Below are 22,545 nucleotides of genomic sequence, written 5' to 3'. Positions count from 1 at the left end.
TGCGAAAAAAAAATTAAAAATCCACTTTGGCAAACAATGATATACTTTGGCAAACTCAGTAATTAACAATTAACTATTTTCCTACCCACGGTTGAACTCTCGACCTTAAATATTCAGGGGTTTGCTTATATAGTCGCTTTTTGTAAAAAGGTCCATGACAATAACAGACCCGTAGAGGCGATTTGTTTACACGCCGCGGGAACAATGAAGGGTTGAAAATCTCTTTTAAAGTTTAAGAAGCCCTATGAAAATTGAACCACAGCATGGTTACATCTGCAGCTATCTTCTTGTGTGGGATAATTATCGCTACTTACCGTGATATCTGCGGTAGCATAGTAAATTTTCGAAAATTAGGAAATAAGAATTACCGCCATTTTTGACCATTTTTGAAACTTTTGGTGCCCAGCGCCCACGCAGAGTTCGCGCATGCTTTTTGCGTTTTTCCGCTCTATCCCCCACAACCTTCTCCAACATTGAGAGGAAGAGAGAGAGGGATTGGAAACGAAAAGGTGATATCCTTTACCAGTGTCCGACTGAGTGAAAGTACAAATTTTCCTCAGCGCTGATAAGACTTCGGAATTTCTTGGCGTTTCCTTACTACATTGACCAGTTTCATCTTCACTGTTTGTATAATGATGGGGTAAACATGCTATGAAGCGCTTTTCAGCGCCTCCTTTCCAAGAGTAGAGAGAGTGGATCGAAAGTGGTGACGAAGCAAACTGAAAAACGCATCGAACATTGACAAAATTCCGATCTACTGAAGAGCCAAAATATGTCTTCGCTGCGAGCTTTGGCTGTTGGTAGAAGTTCATCTGGCTTGCCAGGGGCTTGGAGATGTACAGGGCGAAATAATGAAGAAATGGTGGAGAAGTTTGTTCATATGGGAGTAATAACAACGAAGGAAGTAGAAGACGCCTTTCGAGCTGTTCCTCGGGGGGCTTTCGTTCCACACGATTTACAACTGGAAGCGTACGTAGATTCTCCTCTTCGATCGCGAGGTGAACCACACGTTCACATGTCGGCTCCCCATATGTACGCTACAGTGCTTGAAGCTTTAAACCTTTCTCCAGGTATGAAGGTTTGGTGTTTGTTTGATTTGCTTCAGTAGTTTGGTTTGGGACAAACAGTAAAATGTCTGCCTAAATCATTTGTCTGAAGGTAGTTTTATTTAATAATTTCGTTTTTAGTCAACTTATGCTCTCAATTTGGCGCTTTTTTGCCGGCTGTAATAACCTTTTGACTGGACTTAGATCGGTGGAGTAGTTGTCGTTTTACCTCAGGCGTGGGCAGTATTTTAAAACCCAAAAATGATGTTCTCATATATGTATAAATGTGTAAGTCTTAGCTTCCTCATAGAATCTTGGTAAATGTTGAAGGTAGGCAGTCAATGTTATTATAACATAAAAAATACCTCAGGCTGTGCCAAAAGTCTGGGGAGAAGGTACACATTTAGCTATGAGCACATTTGACTTTACTTTTTTTCTTTATTTTGCACACAATTTTTGTAAACATGAAATCAACCCTCCTTCCCGACACCTGTGCTCCGTGAGTGCAGAATTAGCAGGTTAGCAGAAAATGCCAAGAAAAATGCCAAAAATGGAAAATATTTATTATACTAGAAATACGTGACTCGCAAAACCTCGCGAAGGTGGGGCTGGGTGGAAAGCCCTCTTTACTCGTATTGTAGCATCGAATGAGGAGATTAAAAGGTTTCTGAACATAGCAACTATTTTGATGAGCATGGTCTTTTCGTAGTTCCACAGGCTAGTTTGCGGTTTGCGGTTAAAAATCTATTTCTGACGAGATGAAATGTACAACGGGCGTACAATGCTGTCGTGTTCGATGAATTTATTTCCCACGGAAAATTATTTTACCGCGGCCACAAAACGTGTAATTTCTTCAATGCAATCTTTCACAAAAAAGATTTCTGGAAGAAAGGGAAAAGATTCTGGAGAGATTGATCTGGATCCAGGGAATATTGATTAAATTTTATCCGACACGCAAACTTTCCCGATGTATGCAAATTTTGCTGCAGACGACGCCAGACAACCTGACGTCATTCATACTTTGTTTTTCACCGTTGCTAGGCAATATGCGGACACCTTCACGGAAATATATAAACATACATACATACATACATATATATAAATATATGTTCGGCTCGAATTTTCACGGCTTAGCTCCCGAGCGCGGCCTTCGGCGGGCCTTCGGCCCGACAAATTTATTAACCTCGCTACGCTCGGGCCTTCGGCCCTCGCTTCGCGAGGAAAAATAAAATAACATTAAATAATATTACATGATATAAGATTTTATACAATGTGCGGTTCCAGAAAGCATCCATACCCCTACCACGGAGGGAATTGGAAATTCCGGACGCATGTGTGTGGGACAGGAGGGAGTGGGGTCTAAGGGCCAGGAAATTCCAGAGGGGAGGAGGGGTAAATGGTTAGATTAGTTTCCAGAGGGTCCACCTCACATTCACACCAGATATACTGTAGTTGTTCAAGATTGCAACTTACCAGCTTTGTAGATTTTCTTGAAGATGTTACTTAGTTTAACTATTTTATAGAAACTCTTGTCAAATTATGATCATCCGGCTGAGTGTAGTCTGAGAAAGACTGTTTGAGGTCACATTAACTGACGTTTCTACAAATTATCTGAGAGGAAGTCATCATCAGAGTCAAGTAAATTGTGGAATGTCAGTAGATAGTGTAAATGTCTCTGGTTATTGATCAGATTGGTCAGCGAAGTTGAGATGTTATTGGTTACTCATTTGTCAGTTAAGCTGTGCTGTCATTGGCTGTACACTCTGTAAAAAGTGATTAGTTCATTCTGATCCTTCTTTTGTAAGTCAAAAATTTATTGGTCTGTTGTTGCGTTCGACATGCATGTAGAAACAACACACTCCTAATACACATTGGAGTCAATATTGTATAGGACAATCAATCGACGAGTGTTCAAGTGGATCTTGGGATGCGTATCTAGCATCCCTGGCAGATTTTGCAGGGGCAGATGACATCATCACCAACTTGGCAAAGGAGAGAGAGCCTGGGATCAAGATCATCAAATGCACTCCATAATCTCTGATTATTACTAGTTGGTAAAATTAGTCTGTTTGTCTGATTACTTCCGCTCAGGTTTTCCAAACATCAGTCAATGTCACCTCAAACAGTCCTTCTCCGGACTACACTCACCTGGATGATTATTTACGTATTTATGACGTGACTCCTGGGTTCAAATCATTTAATATGTAATACAATATATTTTTTTTACTGTTACCAGGTTTGTCATTCCTCAATATTGGTAGTGGTACTGGCTATTTCTCCTGCTTAGCTGGGTACATTCTACAAGCTCAAGGCATCAATCATGGCATTGAACTCCACGACGATCTTGTGCAGTTTGCTAAGGAAAGAGTAGAAGAGTACTTGCAGTTTTGCTCTGCTGTTGCTCACGATGTTTGTCTGCCCAAGTTTTTGGCCGGAAACTGTTTTTGGTTGGATCCTTCAGCTTGTAGCTATGACAGAGTTTACTGTGGAGCTGCTTGCCCTGTTAATAAACTTCCCTTCATTCTTGCATTAATCAAGATTGGAGGCTTTGCCATTATTCCTTGCAGAAACAAGGTATGGATCATATCTACCTTAATGTAGGCCAGGGCTACGGTCCAGAATAGAACTGTTGATGATAATGTTAAGATAGAAGGCACATGTTTGATAATATAGTTTTAGTATTTTGTGAAAACTTTGTCAAACAGTTACAGTACAAACTCCCTTCTTTCCACCCTTTTCATGCAAGGTTATACATGTAAGCTGTAGGACAAAACCATCCAAAAGGACAGGAGGGGGAGGAAGGGAGGGAGGGAGGGAGGTACTGCCATTATATGTTATATAAAATAATATGTGCTGCTGTGAAAGGTGTCTTTCAAACAGTTTAGTGGTCTGGTATAGGATAAGGGTTTCAGTGTCCAGCACCCCCACCCAAAAATTCATTGAATAACTTCTCCCCCCCCCCCCCCACCTTCCTCAATTTTATCACTGACTGGAATGTGTCTCAACAGATTGAATGTGCAATTCTCATTTCAGTAAGCAAATTGAGTTGATGAACTAATCAGTTGTATGTTTGTTGATAAATTACATTTTATTATGTGAACTCCACTTAAAGGCCGAGTTTCACGGTTAAGCGCATGCGCGAGATGACCGGCTCAAGAATAAGTTGTACGGGTCGACACTAAATTCGATGCGAGCTTGTGGTTGAACAATCTGTTGAAATCGCGCCCGAATTTGGATCATCCGCCCTTCATTCTTCACTTTTTATAATCTTTGTTGCCTGTTGTAAATATAAGTTCAATTTTTGTAAGGTTAAAAGTGTTTTAGCATCCAAAAACGACATTTTGTCGATAGATCGTCAAAGGAGACGTCGCGGCCAACCGGCGACGGGACTGTCTCTGGACTCCCTTGAAGCACAGATCAAGCGGACAGAGTGGAGTGCCCTCAGTGGATGTAGAAATCCTGTATGGTTAACAAGATACGTCCACCATACGTGGAAAATTGGTAAAGGGATAAGTCAGTTTAAAGTAAACAACGATTTTGCGGCACATCTACTTTCGCTGGAAATGGCAAAGGTCACCGACTGGCTTTGGATGAACTCGCGAGTATTTTCTAGCTTTCAATCGTACTGTTTGTTCATTTGGAAGTCAACAGTCAAAAACGAAGAATTCGACGGACAAACAGCATCAAACATCAGTGTTTTTTCCTTGGATGGAAAAAAATTTACAACACCGAGACGCAAAGCGAATAAATACCTGATCAAATGTGCGAGTTAGTTGTAGTCGTCTATTACTGCTATTAGCGGGCTCGAATAGCGGGCGGTAGAAAAAAAAACAAAACAAAAAAAAAAAAAAAAAATAACAAAAGACTTGCGGCAAACTACACAATCTTCTGTAAGGTATTCATTTATCTATAAAATTATGGTCATTGCGAATGGCAAACGCAGGTTTGATTTGCCACCATGGCAGAGTTTTCTCAAATGCATTTCAGCACCTCGAAAGGACGCTCCGAGTGTTGTTGTTACTAAACGGTCGCATCGCTTCTTGAAGCTTGCAGTTTTCTCGTTCTTCGCCTTCTCGCTGGTCTAATAAAATCAGGCTATCGAACGAACACACTATAGTAAGTTAATCACTGAATGCTGATGAAATACTGGTTTGAGGGAGCTTCTCGGCTTTTCGAACCGCGTGTAATAAAAAAAGGTCGATGCCGCGAGATATCGACATTGTACTAAAATAAAACCGTATACGTTCGCATAAGTTCATAAGTAAAGTTCTGGCATTTCTTGAATGTCATGGGACATGCGCGAAGCGGCGCTGCAAAAATCCTGATGTATTTTACATGGACAGCCTTTTTGTTTCTTTCTGAAGCGTGACCGAAACACTGGCCGGTCAGTTTTATTTTTATGCCAGCAAGTTATAAGACTTGCCGCGGCGGTATCCCGCCGGTGTTTACTCGCTTCTAATTGGTCCAAAAACAATTGGCTTGACAGCGCTTACGCTATCGCTCGCACATGCGCCGAACCGTGAAACTCTCCCTTTAATATATACTCAGGGCCCAGTTGTTGTCAAAAACCTGATTAAGCTAATCCTGGGTTAATGTGAACTTTGATTTGAGTTTAATTACTAGTCAATGAAGACTCTTCAAAGATATTTTTGTTCCTCAGTTTGACTTACATTTCTCTTTACCACTAGCTTAAAAGTAGCTTTTAGAAACACCTTTAATGAGCGAATGAAAACCTCAGTTAATTTTTGATCGGAGATTAGCATTAATCGGTTTTCAAACAACCAGGCCGAGGTGTTTAAAATTGATGAAGGGTTCTTCCAAACCATTTGGGCCTTAGGGAAAGTTTGGCAACCATGTGATGAACTTGCAGTTACAAAAGATGCAGAAACCTGACTTTAAACAGTAGCCCTTGGTAATCAATATGACCTAGAGTCAATCTGTTGGACTGGATTCAGACTTAACCTTGACAATGTTGTTATTATGGGGAAATTATGGGAAAACTATGGGGAAAACTGCCTAAAAAATATTAGATCCGCGAAAACTTTGAACAACTTTAAAATCGCTATAAGAAAGTTTGATGTCAGCTCTCTGTTGGACGACAGATGCATGCGTTGCTCTTGCTGCTCATCTATCTAGTTAATAGTCAAGTAAATAATTTTTTAGGTGTTGATTAATGATAATTGATTATTAGGTTTTCTTAACTTTACTTAATCTCAGTTGAATAGGTTTTACTTTATATTTTTTTTAGTCTCCCCAATTAGTAGGGCACTTGTGCTCGGCTATTAAGATTTGAGACTCAAATAAAGTTGTTCTTCTTATTATTATTATTATCATTGTTTCTGTATGTAGCTGCTCAAGATTGAACGTATCTCAGCATCTGGTGTGAAACAGACCTATATCACTGATGTGTGTTTTGCACCATTGGTAGTACTGCCTGAGTCGGAGTCAAGTCTTCCGAAACTCTGCTTTCCCAAGGAGACTCCAAGAAGAAAAGAAAAGGTTGGTACAGAAAAAAAAGGGAAGGGAAGGTGGGGGGAGGGGAGGGGAGGGGTGAAGGGTACGTGGTTTATGAACTTGAACTGAATCTGGTTGCTTCTCCTGCCATTTTCCACTCCTTTAATTGTATGTGGCTCCCTCCTTTTTGTTCTTTTTCTGTTCCAAAATAGCTTGCAGCATTGACCTTTTTGTGCCAAGATCTTCCATTGCTTTGGAAATTGGGGCAAACAGAGCATAAAAACAATTAATGCAGTATTTGTATGGAAAAAAATGGAATTTGTTGTTGAATATTTTCCACAGTATTGAAATCTATTAAAACTTTTCTTCCCTTGGCTAGAAGTTATATTAAGTTCTTCTGTAATGTTTTTTTTCTTAGCAAAGGATTTACAAACAAATGTATGGAAAATGAAAAACACTGACAAATGATAAACAGTCTCAAACTCATTAATAATTTATTAAGGAATAAAGAGGAAATCAATACCATGAAGAAGGTTTGGAAATGTGATCTTAATTATCATCAAATTTGGTGAACTTCAGCTTTGAATTTCTCCAAGAAACACTAATGGTTTTGAAAAGCCACATGAAAGACTCAAAAGGGTGTTTCATCCAATTTCGAAGTATCTCAAAGTTTGATAAGTACTAGAACAATAAAAATTTGCCAATTATTAATATTACACCATAAAAAATGTTTTGTTGGTATTTTCAATAACACTATAATGTTTCATTTTATACATGCTAAAAGACTGTTCAAGTGTACCCTCCAGTCAACATCCTGGTGAGTCGCGGGCAGGCAAGGACAGTGTTAGCAAGATTGCGAGCTCTGCAAGAAGCAAGTGGTATGGAATATTCACTCTAGATTGCCTTTCATCATCATCATGATACTTTTTGCTTGTGTCTCTGTCTGTGTCACTAAGTGTCGACGTTGGTCTGGGTGATGGGGGGTACATGTAGGGGAGGGGGGTAGTTGGGGATAAGGGTTGTCATAAGTTTTCAAGAAGTAGGTTCCACAAGAGAAGTAGGCAGTCATACAGTGAACTAAGAATAATTCTTAGTATCGGCTCGAACAGCAAGCGGCTAATACGACACTTTGCTGACTTCTTTGTTCAGCAAAACAAAAGGTTTCTTTTGTTTCTCGTTCAACAAAAGATCTCCAAAAGATGCCGCTAGGAAAAATGAGTTTTTTGCATACGTTATTTCTTGAAAACAAAGAGCAAACCAGCAAAAGAAAAAAAAAATACAGGGCAATGTTTGTTGACTAAAACAAAGCCCACATGCAAAAATTGAGACAAATCCGGAAAAAAAATTGGCCCAACATTTGACATAAGGCGGTTATGCATCCAGCCCTTCAATTAAAAGTAAACTAAGATTGTCCTCTGCCTGTTTTCTTTTTGTCAGTTTTATACTCTGACTAGTACCAGGAGTTGCCGGCTGTAATTGCTGGCTGCTGGTTGCAAGTCACTTGAAGTACAATCATACCTGCAGTAACACTTTGCCAGTACACGAAAGTAAATACTGTATTTACTCAAATAGTGCCGGTTAGCGCTGCCCTCGAATAAGCACCACATTTGGAAGAAAAAAAGTTAATAAGCATTATGGCCCTGATGTGGCCCTTATTCGAGGAATTCAGAGTAACTAAAATACCACCACAAAGCAAGGCTAACTAGCATTGGAAATTTCTTTTTATCAAAAGCGATGTTCTTCAGTTCAAAGTGATTATACTTCACCGCTTGCCCATTAAGTTCTCTGCCCAAAACACCGCTTGCCCATTAAGTTCTCTGTCCAAAATTCTTGCAATACGTAGTTCTGTTGTTAGTTACAGTTAAATTTTCGTACAGATAGAAACTGTACTTGTCTATTAAATTAGAAGAAAAAATTTCTTTGTAGCGTCCAGTTGTCAAATAAACACCCCCCTTGAATAAGCGCCCCCCTCAAATAAGGGCCGCGGCGGCACTTATTCCAGTAAATATGGTAGTTGTGCTGTTTTTTGCACTGTGTCTCAAATGTGGAATTTTGTTTAAACTGGAGAATTTACTCCAGGAGATTTACACAGGGTGTGCAGGCACTTTTTGGCCTGAAAGTTTTTTTTTCCTGTTTAAAAGCTTGGTTTTAAAACATTGGATTGCTCTAGCCACTGAACTGCAAGGTCAAGAAGGTTCATGATTAAATTAATAAAAATATTGTGAGATGTGCTCTGCATACGGCTAGGATCTCCAGTTAAGCCTTTCTCTTTATTGCCAAAATTAAATGCACACAATAACTTGGGTGTTGTTGTTATACATCTCATCCCTGCATTTAAGCCTTTCTCTTTACTGCCACAATTAAATGTACATACCGTCAAACCTCTATGTGCGACCACTTTTCGCAAGCGACCACCTCTCATAAGCGACCACCTATCCAAAACACCAAATTTTTCTCAGTCAAAGCCCTGTAGTTGGAACCTCTCTTAAACGACCACCTGTTGCAAGTGACCATTTTTCATTGTTTTTAACCTCTTGTAAGGGACCACTTGACACATGACCTGATCTCCATGTCTGCTGTATGTACTACTCAGAATTTACGTGGAACTTTGAGTGACAACCTAGCACTGCTCATATTGTAACTACGAAAATGTATAAAATCAATTCTCTTCGATAAGTAGATGTGTCAGACCTGTTCCTAGAGAGACCCACTCTGGTTCAACTCTTGTAAGCGACCACCTCCCATAAGCGACCACTAAATCTTGGCATTTTGGGTGGTCGCTTACGGGAGGTTCAACTGTTTTAATAACTTGGGTGTTGTTGTTCTGCAGAGTGCTTACACAGCTCTCATCCCCTTCCTGTGGCCTTCTGTTATGTACCATCTCAACAACAGATGCAGCAGTACCTCAACAAGAAAGCAAAGACAAAGAAACAATCAAGCACAGTGGTCACATCACCTGTGGATAGCAAGATTTCCTTCTTTGGCCCGCAGGGTACATGTGCAGAAACTCAGGTTTCTGATGCAGACAAGACAAGTTCTGACAGCATTTGGAGACATTTGCAGCAAGACAAATTATGGCAGACTGTTCTGGAGTATTACTACAGCTTGTGCAATGTTTCTCTTGAGAAAAGATGTCAAGCGATGAATGTTTACATCAGGAGAAGAACAAAGCACAAGAGTGAAAGAAAGGAGAGCAAAAAATATCTGTCTTATGCTGAACTTGCACACAAGCTTGGTATACTGAACATTAAGACACATACAGAGGCTTCAAAACAAGATTCTGGAAGCTCTGAGGATTTCAAAGGATGTGATGCCGATGGAGCATTATGTTCAACAACTGTTGCATCAACAGGCAGATGTAGTAGCACAACAGATTGCAATTCAACTAAACAGCTGGACTCAAATGGCTTTTCTAGCAATGTTTCTTGTGGTACACTTGCTGGTAATTCGCATGATTCAGTGAGCAATGTTTCTGATCAAAATGACACGAAGAAACTCCCAAGCAACTCAAATAGTTGTCAGTTGTCAGAAAACTCTTCTCAGAAATCTCCTTCTGACAAAAATACTGCTAGTCTAGGAAATCTTTTAGATGAATCGAGAACTACCTGCACATCACAGGGTGCAAAATACACTAATGTGCTTATTGACATGGATAAGGAGCTTATGGATAGGTTATCCAGTTCACCATCAAGCGTTTGGAGTATAAGTGATGATCTTGTTCTTGTGCACTTTCTATGTGACATTTGTGAAGGGAGATCCAAGGTAAGCATTTATGTCTAGATACATGTAAGTGCTTGCTTTGTAAACTACAGTAACTTTCATTTATAGTTTCTTCTCTGATCTCACAGGGTTGGTTCAATGCTGAATATGCTTTAACTGAACTGTTCTCTAAGACAAGCATCATGAGCCACCCGCGTCTGTCTTGCTACCCTTTTGAGAGCTTGGTTTACCGATCCATTGCCTTGTGTAGAATCGCTCAAACCCTTGATTCAGTACTCCACCTTGTGAGTGGCCCCTCAGTTCTTGCAGAGCAGAGCTTTTGTCCAAATAGATATCGGCTTCAGTCCTTTACGGAATCTTCTTTCATATCATCGTGGCTGTACATGGAGACTGGTAGCATGCCAAGTCCAGTGTGTAAGGGGAAGGAAGTAGTGACGGAGAGTGAAGGCAAAAAGGATCATGCTGTGAACAATGGAAGAAATCACCACCATGGAGCCCATCTGAAGAGGACAAAACCTTCACTGGCATCGCTTGAAAAGTTCCAGGAACAACTCAAGGCAGTGAAAAGAAAGGTATGCATCTGGCCTCTTTTAAGGGTAATGGGTGAAGCCGGTCCTTTTCCATATAAAAGTCAACCCATTGAATTTTTGCTTTTTTTGAAATTTTTAGATAATTATTATAATGTCTTTGTGAGGGTGACCACTTGTGCAATAAGCCACAAAAAAAAAATATAATAATAAAAATAAATGACTTTATTAATTAAGTGTTGAAGTATTTAACACTTTATTACACCCATTTTGAAATCACTGGTGATCCTTGCAATCTGATTGTCTCTCAACAGTGCGATTTATGCCCAAATTGCACCATTTTTTGCTCTAAATGGCATCCTTTCTTTAGCCCATCAAAATGGAAAATATGAAGTAACAAAAATAGAATATTAATATTGACAATAAAACTCTGTGATTTCAAAATAGGTGTAATAAAGTGGTAATTGAACTTTGTGTCGTGCTGTTTTGGTCTGAAATCATACTTGTGATTCCAAATCGAACTCGCCCTGCCCGCTCGTTTGATTTTGAAATCACACATATGATTTCAGACCTAATAATATACATACAAAAATTTCTGCAATCTGATTGGTGGAGAACCTCTCAATTTATCCTAAATGTAGTGCAGAAATGTGAAATTGAGTGCAGAAAGTTGAAATTAGTGCAAAAAAAGTGAAATTAAAATGATTGACAGGTACGCAAATTTGCAAATCAGCTGTCTCGAAACAAAATGGCGAACAGGTTTTAAGAGAGCAACAACATTTTAATTGAAAGTTTAAAGCAAAATGCAAAGAAACTCAATAAAGCACAAACACACTGGCTAAGAGTTTGGAAGTCTTGGACAGCGCAAAAGGGCTACGACCAAAATATTGAAAACTATAAACCGGAGGCACTCAGCAAAATTTTCAACAATTTTCACGCAACAGTGCGTAAAAAAGACGGGAAAGACTATACCGCCGGCATGACAGTCTTCACACTGCAATTGAACGTTACCTAAGAAGGCAAGGTTACAAAAACTCTATAATTAGAGACCAAAAGTAAAAAAGTTCGAAGCAAGTTCTTGAAGGTAAAGCTCGGCTACTGCGACAAATAGGTAAGTTTAAAGTCAAGCGGCTGAACAAACACTGAATTAAATGAGCTGTGGCTTTGAAGCACAAGTCCTGATACAAAAGGTTTTTTGGCTGACCTGATTCAATATTTTGGCATAGAGCATCGTGTTGAAGATTTCCATGTCGGCTTGGACGAAAACAAATGTTGAATTCATCAAGAACCAGACTAAAACACGCCAGTCTGGACTGTCTGCAAAGCCCCGGCTCCTGAAATCCAGTCATGATCAGTCCGAAAACATGCCGAGGACGGTGATTGACTTCAGACCTCTTTTAACATTGACTTAAAATTTTACTTTGTGACTTGAAAACTTGCTCTTTTTAGAGAGATGGTATTTTTAACATTTTTTCCATACATATGAACATCTATGTCAATCAAGCTTGTCATTTTCTAAACCAATCAAATACATGTAGGCGGAGCATTAGCTGACAGACAAGAAATAAACAAAAAGCTCATTTGAAATTTTTGTATGTATATTATTAACAAGTAATCACATGATTTTTCTTGTGCAGTTTGGAATAAATGAGCCCTTGTAAAACTTTAAAAGACCACAAATTGCACTTGCCCTGTGGGCTCGTGCAATTTTGTTAGCCTTTTAAAATTTTACTCGTGCTCATTTATTCCAAATTGCACTCGGCATCATGTGATTACTTATACAAATTGCACTCCACTCAGTTCAATTACCATAATGAAGTGTGCTAACTGGGGACACTGTAAATTAGTGAAATAAATATACAAACTGAACAATAAAAATCCCAACTGGTGGGAGGCAAACCAGTTGGCTATTTACAGAGTGTGGCCTTCGATTTGAAAATGGGGCTACCCTGAAACAAATCCAAGTGATCAGAGCGTGACTTGAACCCGAGGCTTCCGGATTACAAGTCTGGCACCCCAACCCCTAGGCCACGCCGCCTCCCTTAAACCCATTTTACAGTTGTAGTTACTGACCTGGCCTTCCAATGGAAACGAGGTTGGATTTAATACTGTTTTCAATTGATACAGACCTTACTGCTTTTCATAAGCAAATCACGTTGTTCTTGTGCTAACTAGTTTTACCAGCCTCACTTGAACTCAAACGATTAATGATTAATCAATTGCTTTGCTCAAGCTTTAGTGCCAACCTACCTTCTATAAAATTGTAAATGGTTTGAACCCAGGAGTCATGTATTTAGCATTATTTAGTTTTACTCAGCTTGATTAGCTTTTCAGTTATTCTGAGTAAATGTTACCTCTTTTGTATTAATATATTTATGTTGTAAATTAAGTTTAACTTTGTTAACTTTTTAATTTGGTAATAAAGCTTGTTGTTGTTGTTGTTAAATGCACAATTGTAAAATGGCCCTTTGTTTACTTGAGGTTAGTGATGCAGAAACGTAATGATTGCATTGTCTGTGCAGGCTGCTATGGTTAAAATTTGTTTTTAGTTTGAGAAATGCAATTAGTTGTATTGTTTTCCTTTGTGTCATAAACCAAAACCAAATTTAAACTGCAACACAACCTTGTTTCAGGAAAGCACTTATTATAAAAAGATGTTAGGCTTCTCCAATACTTTGCTGTAGATTTGAACAGGCTGTCATTTTGTTTCCTTGTAGATTTGTTTCATAGAGGAGCAGAAACAGCTTGCCCTGAACATTTGTGAGCAGGAGGTAGCTCCTCCTGAATTAACCCTTGACTTGGATGTTGTTGATGTGAAGCTGCATCGAAACGAACTTCTGATGAAACAACAGAAACAGGAGCATTACAAGAGCCACTTGCTTGCTTTGTTGAAGAAACTCAAGGAAGAGGAGAGGCTGCTTTCAAAGGTACTACAGCATCCATACTGTAACATTTGGAGAGTTGTGAAATCTGTAGTCTTCAACAGTTGTTGCCTTTTTGAGGTATCAGCATATCTGTTCACATTTTCCTATTTCATGTGTTCACCAGTTTTCATTGCTCAGTTCGTTGAGCTGCTGCATGTCTCTTGAAGAACGTCGCAAGAAATATCTGGGGACGGATTAGAACTTTGAATGTGAGCTCATATAAACCTCTGCAAATGTACAGAAAAGTTGACTGTTGTTTTGTTCAGAATTATCATTTATGCCCTTGTTAGGGATGCCATTTAGTGAAGTGATTAGGGCACAAGACTTGAAATTTCTAGATCCTGGGTTGAAGTCTTGCACTGACTGCTGACTGGAGTTGTGTCAGGGTAGACACAAATTTGACTACAGCAATGTAGGAAACACTTGTAACAAGCCAAATGACCTACAGTTTGAGCTAGGAATTTGTCTTCTTTTTAATTTGAAACCAATAATGGTAAGCAAAGGACACTTTCCACTCAGCTCTTCAAATGTCATCAGTGCACACTGCAGCTTGCTTTATTCACATCTGACATTCTTTTGTTGACTTGAATTTTCAACAGAAGGTGGAATCAGCAACAGAGGTATCAAAGGTGGAAATGATAGATCTTCCACAATCAAGCTGCTCCACTCAGGAGAACAAATCCATGCCGCAAGCAGTTACATCATCCCGCAAATGGAGTATTCAACCAGCGGGTAGCCAGGAGATTGACAGTAGCCCTGTGCGTTACGGCCTCACAGCATTGCTACCAAAAATACGCTTTTTGTTGCCTTTGTGCAGTCAGCGATGGCGCTTGGTACACGAGCTGTTGCACACCACTGAGCTGTCTGCTCCTGATTATATGCCTGTCATCATGGTGGATAGACGAGTGCCGTTGGTTGAGCGCCATGCTGACTCACGTAGCAGTGTCTTCTTACAAGTTTACCGTGAATTGAGAGGGGAGAAACTTCATTTTCGGTTAGTTTCTTTTCTTTGTTGCTGCTACTATTGAGGTTGCCATTTACATCACAAAGTCGTTAGCTAATGACAAACTTCTCTGCTGTGTGTGGAATTACATGTTGTAGCCCTTTTCACAGACCTTTTCTCAGGTTCGAGAACACTGATTTTTTTTGGCAAAAACAGTAGTGAATTCTGAAACGGCCACATGTAATTGGAGGCTTTTCTTGCAGCGGGGAGCATATCACTGTTTTGGCCAAAAGAAATCTAAAAGGTGCCTCAATGTTGCCCTGTAGGTTTTGCCTGCACTGCAGATACAGTGTAGTTATGTGGTTGAAGTCTTCTGATAATTTCGTACCTCTGCCTGGTTGTTCAAAAGTCGATTAACGCTAATCCCCGATTAAAAGTTAAGCGAGGTTTTCATCTGGGCTGAGTTGCTCGAAGCATGGTTAGCGCTAACCATGGGTTAAGAGGTATTAAAACCTACAGGTTGTCATGGCATTTAACCCGGGTTACCACTAACCATTCTTCGAGCAACTGGGCCCTGGTTGAAAAGTCTAAGTCAAAACTGAGGGACAAAATATTTTTTTTAAGAATCTTTGTTGGTTAGTAATTAAACTCGAATCAAAGTTCATGTTAACCCAGGATTATCTTAATCAGGTTTCGAACAACTGGGTCCTGTATGATGTCTAAACTAGTCTTGTTCTCATAGTCGCGTAAATGTCTTAAATTGCAGTTGGAACAAATGGAAATACGACCAGTGGTGGGAGGTGAAGTTTGTTGGTGAAGGCATCATTGATCAGGGGGGAGGATTCCGTGACTCTCTGGCAGAGCTAGCTGATGAACTGTGTCCTCTCGATGAACAAATACCTGAGATTCTACCGTACTTCATCAAAACGCCTAATCACAGGGTAGGAACACATTTTCTGGTTATACATGTACAGTACAGATTTTGATCCTGTCAAAGGATTGGGATTTTTCACATGATAAAACTTTTGCAAGTCACAACTGTTGTTTGGAAATTTTTGATGTGTGCCATTTGCAAACCTTATAATGTCGCCAACACTCGCTTTTGGGATTGGATTAGGCCTTATTAGGCATCGAGGGGAGGTACTCCTAACTTTAAGCTAAACCTAGGGCTTTTGTGACCTGATTTTGTACTCCATTAGGGTTCATGTCAATTGGCTGCCTGCAAATGAAACGCAGTAACTTACCGATGCTATGCTGAAACACAAAATTAATAATTTGCATTGTGCAAATCAAACCTCAAACTTTTCTTTTTGTCGGTTGCTTACAGCATGAAAACATTGTAGGATTCATCCATTTTTTAAAAAATCAGTCTAATGTTAAAGGAAAAAGTTTATTCCTTCCACCTTTGTTCTCCAACACATGTGTCACTCATGGTGGATCTCAATTTTTTTTTTAATAATTTTATTGCCTTACAGAACACAAAATAAAATATTACAATACTAGATACTACTTGGTTGGTTATGCTTACAATACTTTACTTACAATGTTGACACTAATAGTATTTACAACAAATTACAATGAAAAGAAAAAACAATAAGATGGTACAAAAGGCAAGAAAACGAAACACAGATAACAACACGTGTTACTTACACAGACCTTACTCAAATAGTGAATCTCTAGAGGCCAGCTCGCCAGGAATCTAAGGCTATTAACGCGAGAAAAATGTATGTGCATTAACTTGCTCTGATGTGAGCAATTGCGCGTATCTGGGTGAAGTGTTTGTTTATCGTGAGCACAAATGGAATGCAAGCCCTGAGGGTAAAAGTGCTCTATCTGGGTTTGACGTTAGGAGAACGCATACTATTCGTGTCGCTTCTTCCTGGATGCTGTGCGATTTCAGGGTTTGGGCGCCATCTTGGACTGGCTGACCACTCGCCTCGATTTCATGCGAGAGCTTTAAATCCTGCTGGCTAAGTGAAGTCCCGTGGGTTGACTCGCTTCGGTCTGGATGCCATGAGCTCAAACGCACCTTACTAATCGGTGATTATTACTAGTATAAATGTTTGCATTGCTTTGCTTTCCGTAGGAGAAAACTGGTGACTTTCTGGACTGTTTTATCCCTAATCCTGGTTGTGATGATGTGCGCATGTTCCACTGGTTGGGTGTACTGATGGGTGGTGTGTTCCGCAGTGATGAGAGCCTCACTCTCGCGCTTCCTCCATTTGTTTGGAAACTTCTTGTTGGAGAACATGTCACATGGGCCAAGGACTATGTTGCTATTGATGAAGCCGCTGTCCATATCACTGGTGAGGATAGAATTTCATGGCCTAAAGGAGCATTGAAAAGAGAAAAAACTTTCGAGTATTTCAGACCTCTCGCTATCTCGTAGCACAGTCTCTCCTTGTTTACTTATTAATTCAATCCTGTTAACCTCTGATCTGATTCTACCAATGGCTTTTTTATAAGTTACCCCAGTTTTATTGTGAAAAGAAAGAAGCAATGAATTGAATTATTTTTGTCTTTCAAGCTATCCCCCACTTCCCGCAGTCTGGTCACAGTTTACATATTTAAGCATGGGGTAACGTATGGTCAACCATTTTAAAGCTATGCCAGTGAATGAGGTTGCATTGCAGAAATAAACAATTAACAATTATTCCACGAGCGCGCGTTGGATATGAGATGATAGATAGCCTTTGCAAGAACAACCAGAAGGACAATTTAATGGTCGCTATTTCTCAGGCATCGTGATGGTGTAAGCTACTCTTAAAAAATCCGAGGGTAAATAAAGATATGATGATGATGATGAATGGCTCATATACCATGGCCGCTAAGCCAATCAAATCCCTGGAATTGCATTATACAATGATCCACTTTTTAATAATATGTCTGGCTGACTTTTGTCGTACAAAAAAAAAAAAAAAAGTAGGTATTCTTTTAGGTGAGTTTGTGAGGAATCGTTAAACTGCTGCTGTTTTTATGCCAGGAACTAACCCACCAGTTCTTTTCTTCGTTTTACCAACATCTGTGACTTTGCGCTTCAGATGAACTGGAAGTCCAAGATGAAGAATCGTATCAAAGTAACTATGGTAACGAATGTACCTTCTCTACTGTACTGAGTGACGGCCGCCAGGTGGAGTTGCTCCCAGGTGGGGAGGGGAGAGTAGTGAAACCCGAGGAGAGGCAGGAGTATGCATGTTTGGTGAGGAGAGCCCGGATGACCGAGTTTACAAAACAGGTATAACATAGAAAATACTAGCCTTCAACTGTTAACTGTCGTTTTTTCTCTTCAATTGAAGGAAAGAGAGGTGAATCCGCGAAAGCGCGGATTCGTGCGCGTTTGACAGTATGGGTGCAGTCATTGTTGATTTTCGTTATGCTATTTTGTTCACAGGTTGAAGCCATGAGACAGGGTTTGGTAACAGTTGTTCCCGAATCAGTACTTGCTCTTCTAACCTGGGGTAACTTGGAACGCGGAGTTTGTGGAGAGCGCGACATCTCTCTTGCTCATCTCAAGACAGCCTGTGAGTACATACATGATTGTATGGCATTTAATTTAGTTACAATTTCTGCCAAAAGCTGGTTTTTAAACCACTGAAAAATTTAAGAATTTTACACACTGACACAAGTGTTCGTGACTTAAAGAAATTTAGGTAAAAAATATTCATTAATCGCTCAATTGTTTAAGGGAAGATTGTAATGGGCCGTCTTTTGTTACTGTAGTAGTTGCATGTATATCTTGTCTTCACTTTAGAGCTTGAAGGCGTTTTAGACTTCCACACTACTTCAAGTTTTTTAAACGTGTTTTCTACTTTTGTATTTTTGTTTCTTAAATAACTAACTTCAACAAACTCTCCAAAATTGCGAAGATCAATGTTGCACAAAGTTCCCTCAAAAGGGCGTCTGCATTGATCAGACTAAATGGTCGGTTATTCTGCCTGACAGGTAAATACGGTGATGATTTAACCGAGTCCTCTGAGTCCGTCAAACATCTATGGACAGTTCTGACCCAGTTTACTTCTGAGGAGCGCAGTCGATTCCTGCGGTTTGTGACCGGACGCAAGAGACCGCCCGCACCTTTCACTGTGGCTAAGGCCGGTGGCGACAAGGATAGTCTGCCTCATGCTTCCACCTGTGCCAGTACCCTGTTCCTACCTGAATACTCATCTGCCGCTGTTGCTAAGGAGAAGCTCAGGTTAGCAAATACTTCCCCGGTAAAACCCGCTATTCATGGGGAGCAGGGATGGCGCAGTGGTGAGAGCACTCGCCTCCCTCCAATGTGGCCCGGGTTTGATTCGCGGACTCGGCGTCATATGTGGGTTGAGTTTGTTGTTGGTTCTGGTCCTTGCTCCGAGAGGTTTTTCTCCGGGCACACCGGTTTTCCTTTCTCCTCAAAAACCAACATTTCTAAATTCCAATTCGATCTGGAGAGTGTCCCCAATTATTGCTCTGCGCTTAATACATTGAGTGATTTATTTATCTGGACTAGAAAAAGGACTAACACGCCACGAAATACAGTGTTTGTGGGGGAAAGTCCGAAATCTGTCAAAGTTAATTTCCGTGAAGTTTGAACGAAATCCGATGAGAAAAAAAAATTGACCGAACTCTTCAGATACGAGGTGGAATTGAGGTTTATTCCATTGAAATCTTCGGGATGTATCCGAGAAATAAAACGTGTGATCGAAGTTTGAATTTTCCCACTATACATTGGTCTGTGAAACCCTGTCGAGTTCCTCATGACGTTCTTCTGTGAATGATGCTATGCCACTCATGGTACACGCTATGCTGCTCACTTGGGAGGGATTCACATTTCAGCGAATGTGCATGAATCTAAATGCTTTTTTCTCTCTCTTTCTTATCAACTTAATGGCCTTAAAAATCACACTCACATGTCCTTCAGTAATCACATTCTATAATTAGTCCAATCAAAATGACTGATGACCAAAATTCACAGAAAATGATAGTGGATTGAATTAAGCGTTGACCGGTAGGATTTATTCCACGGTTGATGTGTTTACGGTTATTTGCATGCGAAATAACGCAATCAAATGAAACGCAATCAAATGAAAAAATTACCACCCGAGTTACCTATTCCCTTCCGAATGGTTCATAAACAACGAATTAAATTAACAGGCTTGGGTCATAGCGAGCAAAGGCGAAAAGTATTTTGATTCATGGACATGCGCAGAACCGTGAACCCTCCCTTTAAAGTTTTTTTCTGCAGAATCAAAAGTTAGAACTGTAGTGCTCGTTAACTTTCATTTGAACGGTCACCCTTCGGGACGTCATCCACTACTGGGGGCGACCTGCACCGTTTGCAACGTCTTACATGATTGGTCGAGAGAACAAAAGAACGAACAGCAGAACAATGATCCCAGCCCTAAAAAAACAATGCAGCTGTGGGTTATCAGGATCCAGCGAAAATAGAGCTCTTGAAAGATGTAGGTCTGCTGCACTTACGTGAACAATGCTTTTCCACGCCCTGCAAAATTATCCTTTGAATAGTTTTTTTGGTGGTTGGATTTGAAGGTTTATTTTTGGCGAGCTTTGTCTTTGGTGTGTGTTCAAATAGTAATGACCATGTATTTTTCTTTTGCAGTTATGCAATATCTAACTGTGTGGCGATCGACACTGATACAAGTCCTTGGTGAAACGTGATACCGTCATTATGAAGGGTTCAAAATAGAATAGTTAAATTCGCTGCTAATGGCGGCTTAATGTTGGCCTTCCAGTCGTAATGTTAATAGGTAAAGAAAGCAATCGTACATTTCAGTGCTGCGTACATGAAGGTAGTCACATCTTTTTGACAAATTTTTGATTGCTTCCGTTTTAACTGGCCAACCAGAATGCAGGAATTGTGGGAAGCGGCTTTGACAGCTCTGACTGTTGGAACGGAAGCCATCACAAAGTATAGAGAGTTGACGAAAAAGCCGTCGTTAAGTTGCAATGCGACAGCGTTCAACATTGTAAAAATACTCGATCCACCAGCAACGTTGTACACTATAGCGACGCAAGCACAGGCATGAAAGCTTTATGTCAAGTGAAAACGAATGCGACGCAAGCGTTACACTCCCATTACATTAGAGAGATTCAGCATCGCGTTTACGTGAAACGGCAAACGTCACCTTGTTGTTTCACGTTTCACGTATAATAGCTTGAGCCTTTTGACTTTAGCTTAGCTTTTGCGAGTTTCGATGAAGCTGTTTTGCAACTCACTGTGATGAGTTCATGAAGAAAAGTGCGGTAAAGAGTGAGTTATGAAGGACTTCAGTTCTAAACATGAAAGTTAATTTGCCCTGGTATGACTTGCCGGAAAAATTATTGGGGTACTTGTTTTCAACAATAAACTATTGATATGTATGAGGAAAAAAGGAAGAAATACTTACGTAGTTCTCACGTAGACGACAAACGCGAAATAGCCTGTTTTCACGTAGAAACGGCAACCGGCAAACGCGAAAAATGGCGGGAAAATCGTGGTCACGTGGTCATTTTTGCCGTTCGCGATTCACGTATACGCGATGCTAAATCTCTCTATTAACAAGCGAAGTGTATCGTTAGTTCAGTGTATGCAATACATTAAATTATTCAGGTGGAAGGAATACGGACAATTTTACTTGCGTAAAAGCAGTCAGAACGGGCACTTTCTGTCCTAGTTCAGGATTAACATTGTAGAAAGATGTATCCTTTAGGTGAGTCGAGGTTGTAAAGATAGAATTATTTTAATATTCCTTAATAATGCCGTAAGTAAAGTCAAATTGTACGTTTGACTCAGGTCTATAGATGTAGTATTATTCAAAAAGTATAGATTACAAAATGACTCGATAACCATCCTGCTTGGCCTCGAATCAGAATAAATATGTCCTAGATATACTAGTTATGAAATGCTTTCGAGTGGTATACCGTGAAATATCCCACGAGTGACTTGATATTTCTTAGTATACACGCGAGCTTTCAGGCTAGTGTGTATACAAAGAAAAACCAAGTCACAAGTGGGATATTCATAGTATACCACGAGAAAGTACTGCATAACTAATTTATCCCATGCCACTCATCGAATTAACTTTCCTGTTTGACGTCTGGTTCCAGGAATTCAAAATTAAGGTCATAACTGGGATATTCTTCCTCTCTTTTAGTTGTTGACAGTAATTTTTTCTGAATGAAAATTTTGACCTGCCGCAGGCTCTTCAATCGATCTTTTGGCGGGAAAAATTTGTAGGCCTCGAGGAACGCCGGGATTTTTCGTGGAATACTACCCGTTGCACACCGCAGAATATGTAACGGGTTTCTAGCTTTCTGATTGGCTGTATTCTCCATGGCATGGGATAAAATAGGAAATAACAATGTTATGTTCGTAAATACATTATATTTTGGCTAGACGTTAAAACGTTTACCCGGACCCGTGTTTCAGTTTTGGAAAGTTACATTGAAACGCTAGATAGGAAGTTCTCCTGGAGGCTTTACTGGCAATCGTTTAATTCTGTTGTTGTATCGCCTGGGTGTTGCTGATGTTTCAAGAGCAAATAAACTTTGAAAAAGATCTTTACAGCTTTTCTTTTCTGGCTTCCTTGAACTCTGTACCGGAAGAGTTTGGAGAACTGAAAATTTCGACTTGTTTTCGGAAGTGCACTGGACTTCCCTTTTAGAGGATCGAAGTAGAAGTTGAACAAACCGTGCTAAAATTTACATTTGCAAAAATAAAAACCGACATCTCTTAAGTAAGCACCGCTCAATGGAATGGTCACACTTACGGACAGTGCCTACTTTTGTTCCTGTGCATACGTTCTGCGCATCGCGAGTTACTCGGGCTTCCTATTGGTGGTGCCTACTAATACAGGGACATTTTTGCGCGGTTTAAAACTATGCGGCGAAAACAGAACTTTGCAAGTGTTCTTGGTATCCAAAAAGAAAATTTGGGGTAACCATGCATTTTTCAG

At 40.0% G+C, this 22,545-nt stretch overlaps 1 protein-coding gene across 2 annotated transcripts; it reads left to right on the top strand.

Annotated features, from left to right (window-relative positions):
- Positions 1 to 520: 520 nt before the first annotated feature.
- On the top strand, positions 521 to 22,148 carry LOC146461463 (uncharacterized). 2 transcript variants are annotated; one of them, XR_014857403.1, is made up of 15 exons: positions 521 to 1,070; positions 3,283 to 3,620; positions 6,396 to 6,545; positions 7,285 to 7,378; positions 9,331 to 10,262; positions 10,349 to 10,792; positions 13,465 to 13,674; positions 14,271 to 14,665; positions 15,381 to 15,555; positions 16,701 to 16,920; positions 17,656 to 17,849; positions 18,006 to 18,135; positions 18,557 to 18,806; positions 20,211 to 20,997; positions 21,031 to 22,148. XR_014857403.1 is itself a non-coding variant. In XM_085086874.1 (14 exons), the coding sequence occupies exons 1-14, from the start codon at positions 773 to 775 to the stop codon at positions 20,260 to 20,262; spliced, it is 3,882 nt and encodes a 1,293-aa protein (XP_084943000.1). In that variant the 5' UTR covers positions 521 to 772; the 3' UTR covers positions 20,263 to 22,148. The 2 variants fall into 2 exon arrangements, 1 of the variants encoding a protein (XP_084943000.1); XM_085086874.1 differs by having other exon boundaries at positions 20,211 to 22,148.
- The last annotated feature ends 397 nt before the right edge of the window (positions 22,149 to 22,545 follow it).

This window comes from Pavona decussata, unplaced genomic scaffold, assembly GCF_977016875.1.
Source record: "Pavona decussata unplaced genomic scaffold, jaPavDecu1.1 SCAFFOLD_198, whole genome shotgun sequence".
NCBI classification, from domain to species: domain Eukaryota; kingdom Metazoa; phylum Cnidaria; class Anthozoa; order Scleractinia; family Agariciidae; genus Pavona; species Pavona decussata.
Note: the sequence above shows the minus strand (reverse complement) of the source record. Positions and strands in the feature narration are given on the sequence as shown.

What these genes read in the sequence shown, in the direction of transcription:
- LOC146461463 (XM_085086874.1), top strand. Translation starts at nt 773, where the DNA reads ATGTCTTCGCTGCGAGCTTTGGCTGTTGGTAGAAGTTCATCTGGCTTG. An exon ending in TTATTCCTTGCAGAAACAAG is followed by an intron (nt 3,621 to 6,395) that starts GTATGGATCATA and finishes TTCTGTATGTAG; the next exon opens with CTGCTCAAGATTGAACGTAT. An exon ending in GTTGCTAAGGAGAAGCTCAG is followed by an intron (nt 18,807 to 20,210) that starts GTTAGCAAATAC and finishes TTTCTTTTGCAG; the next exon opens with TTATGCAATATCTAACTGTG.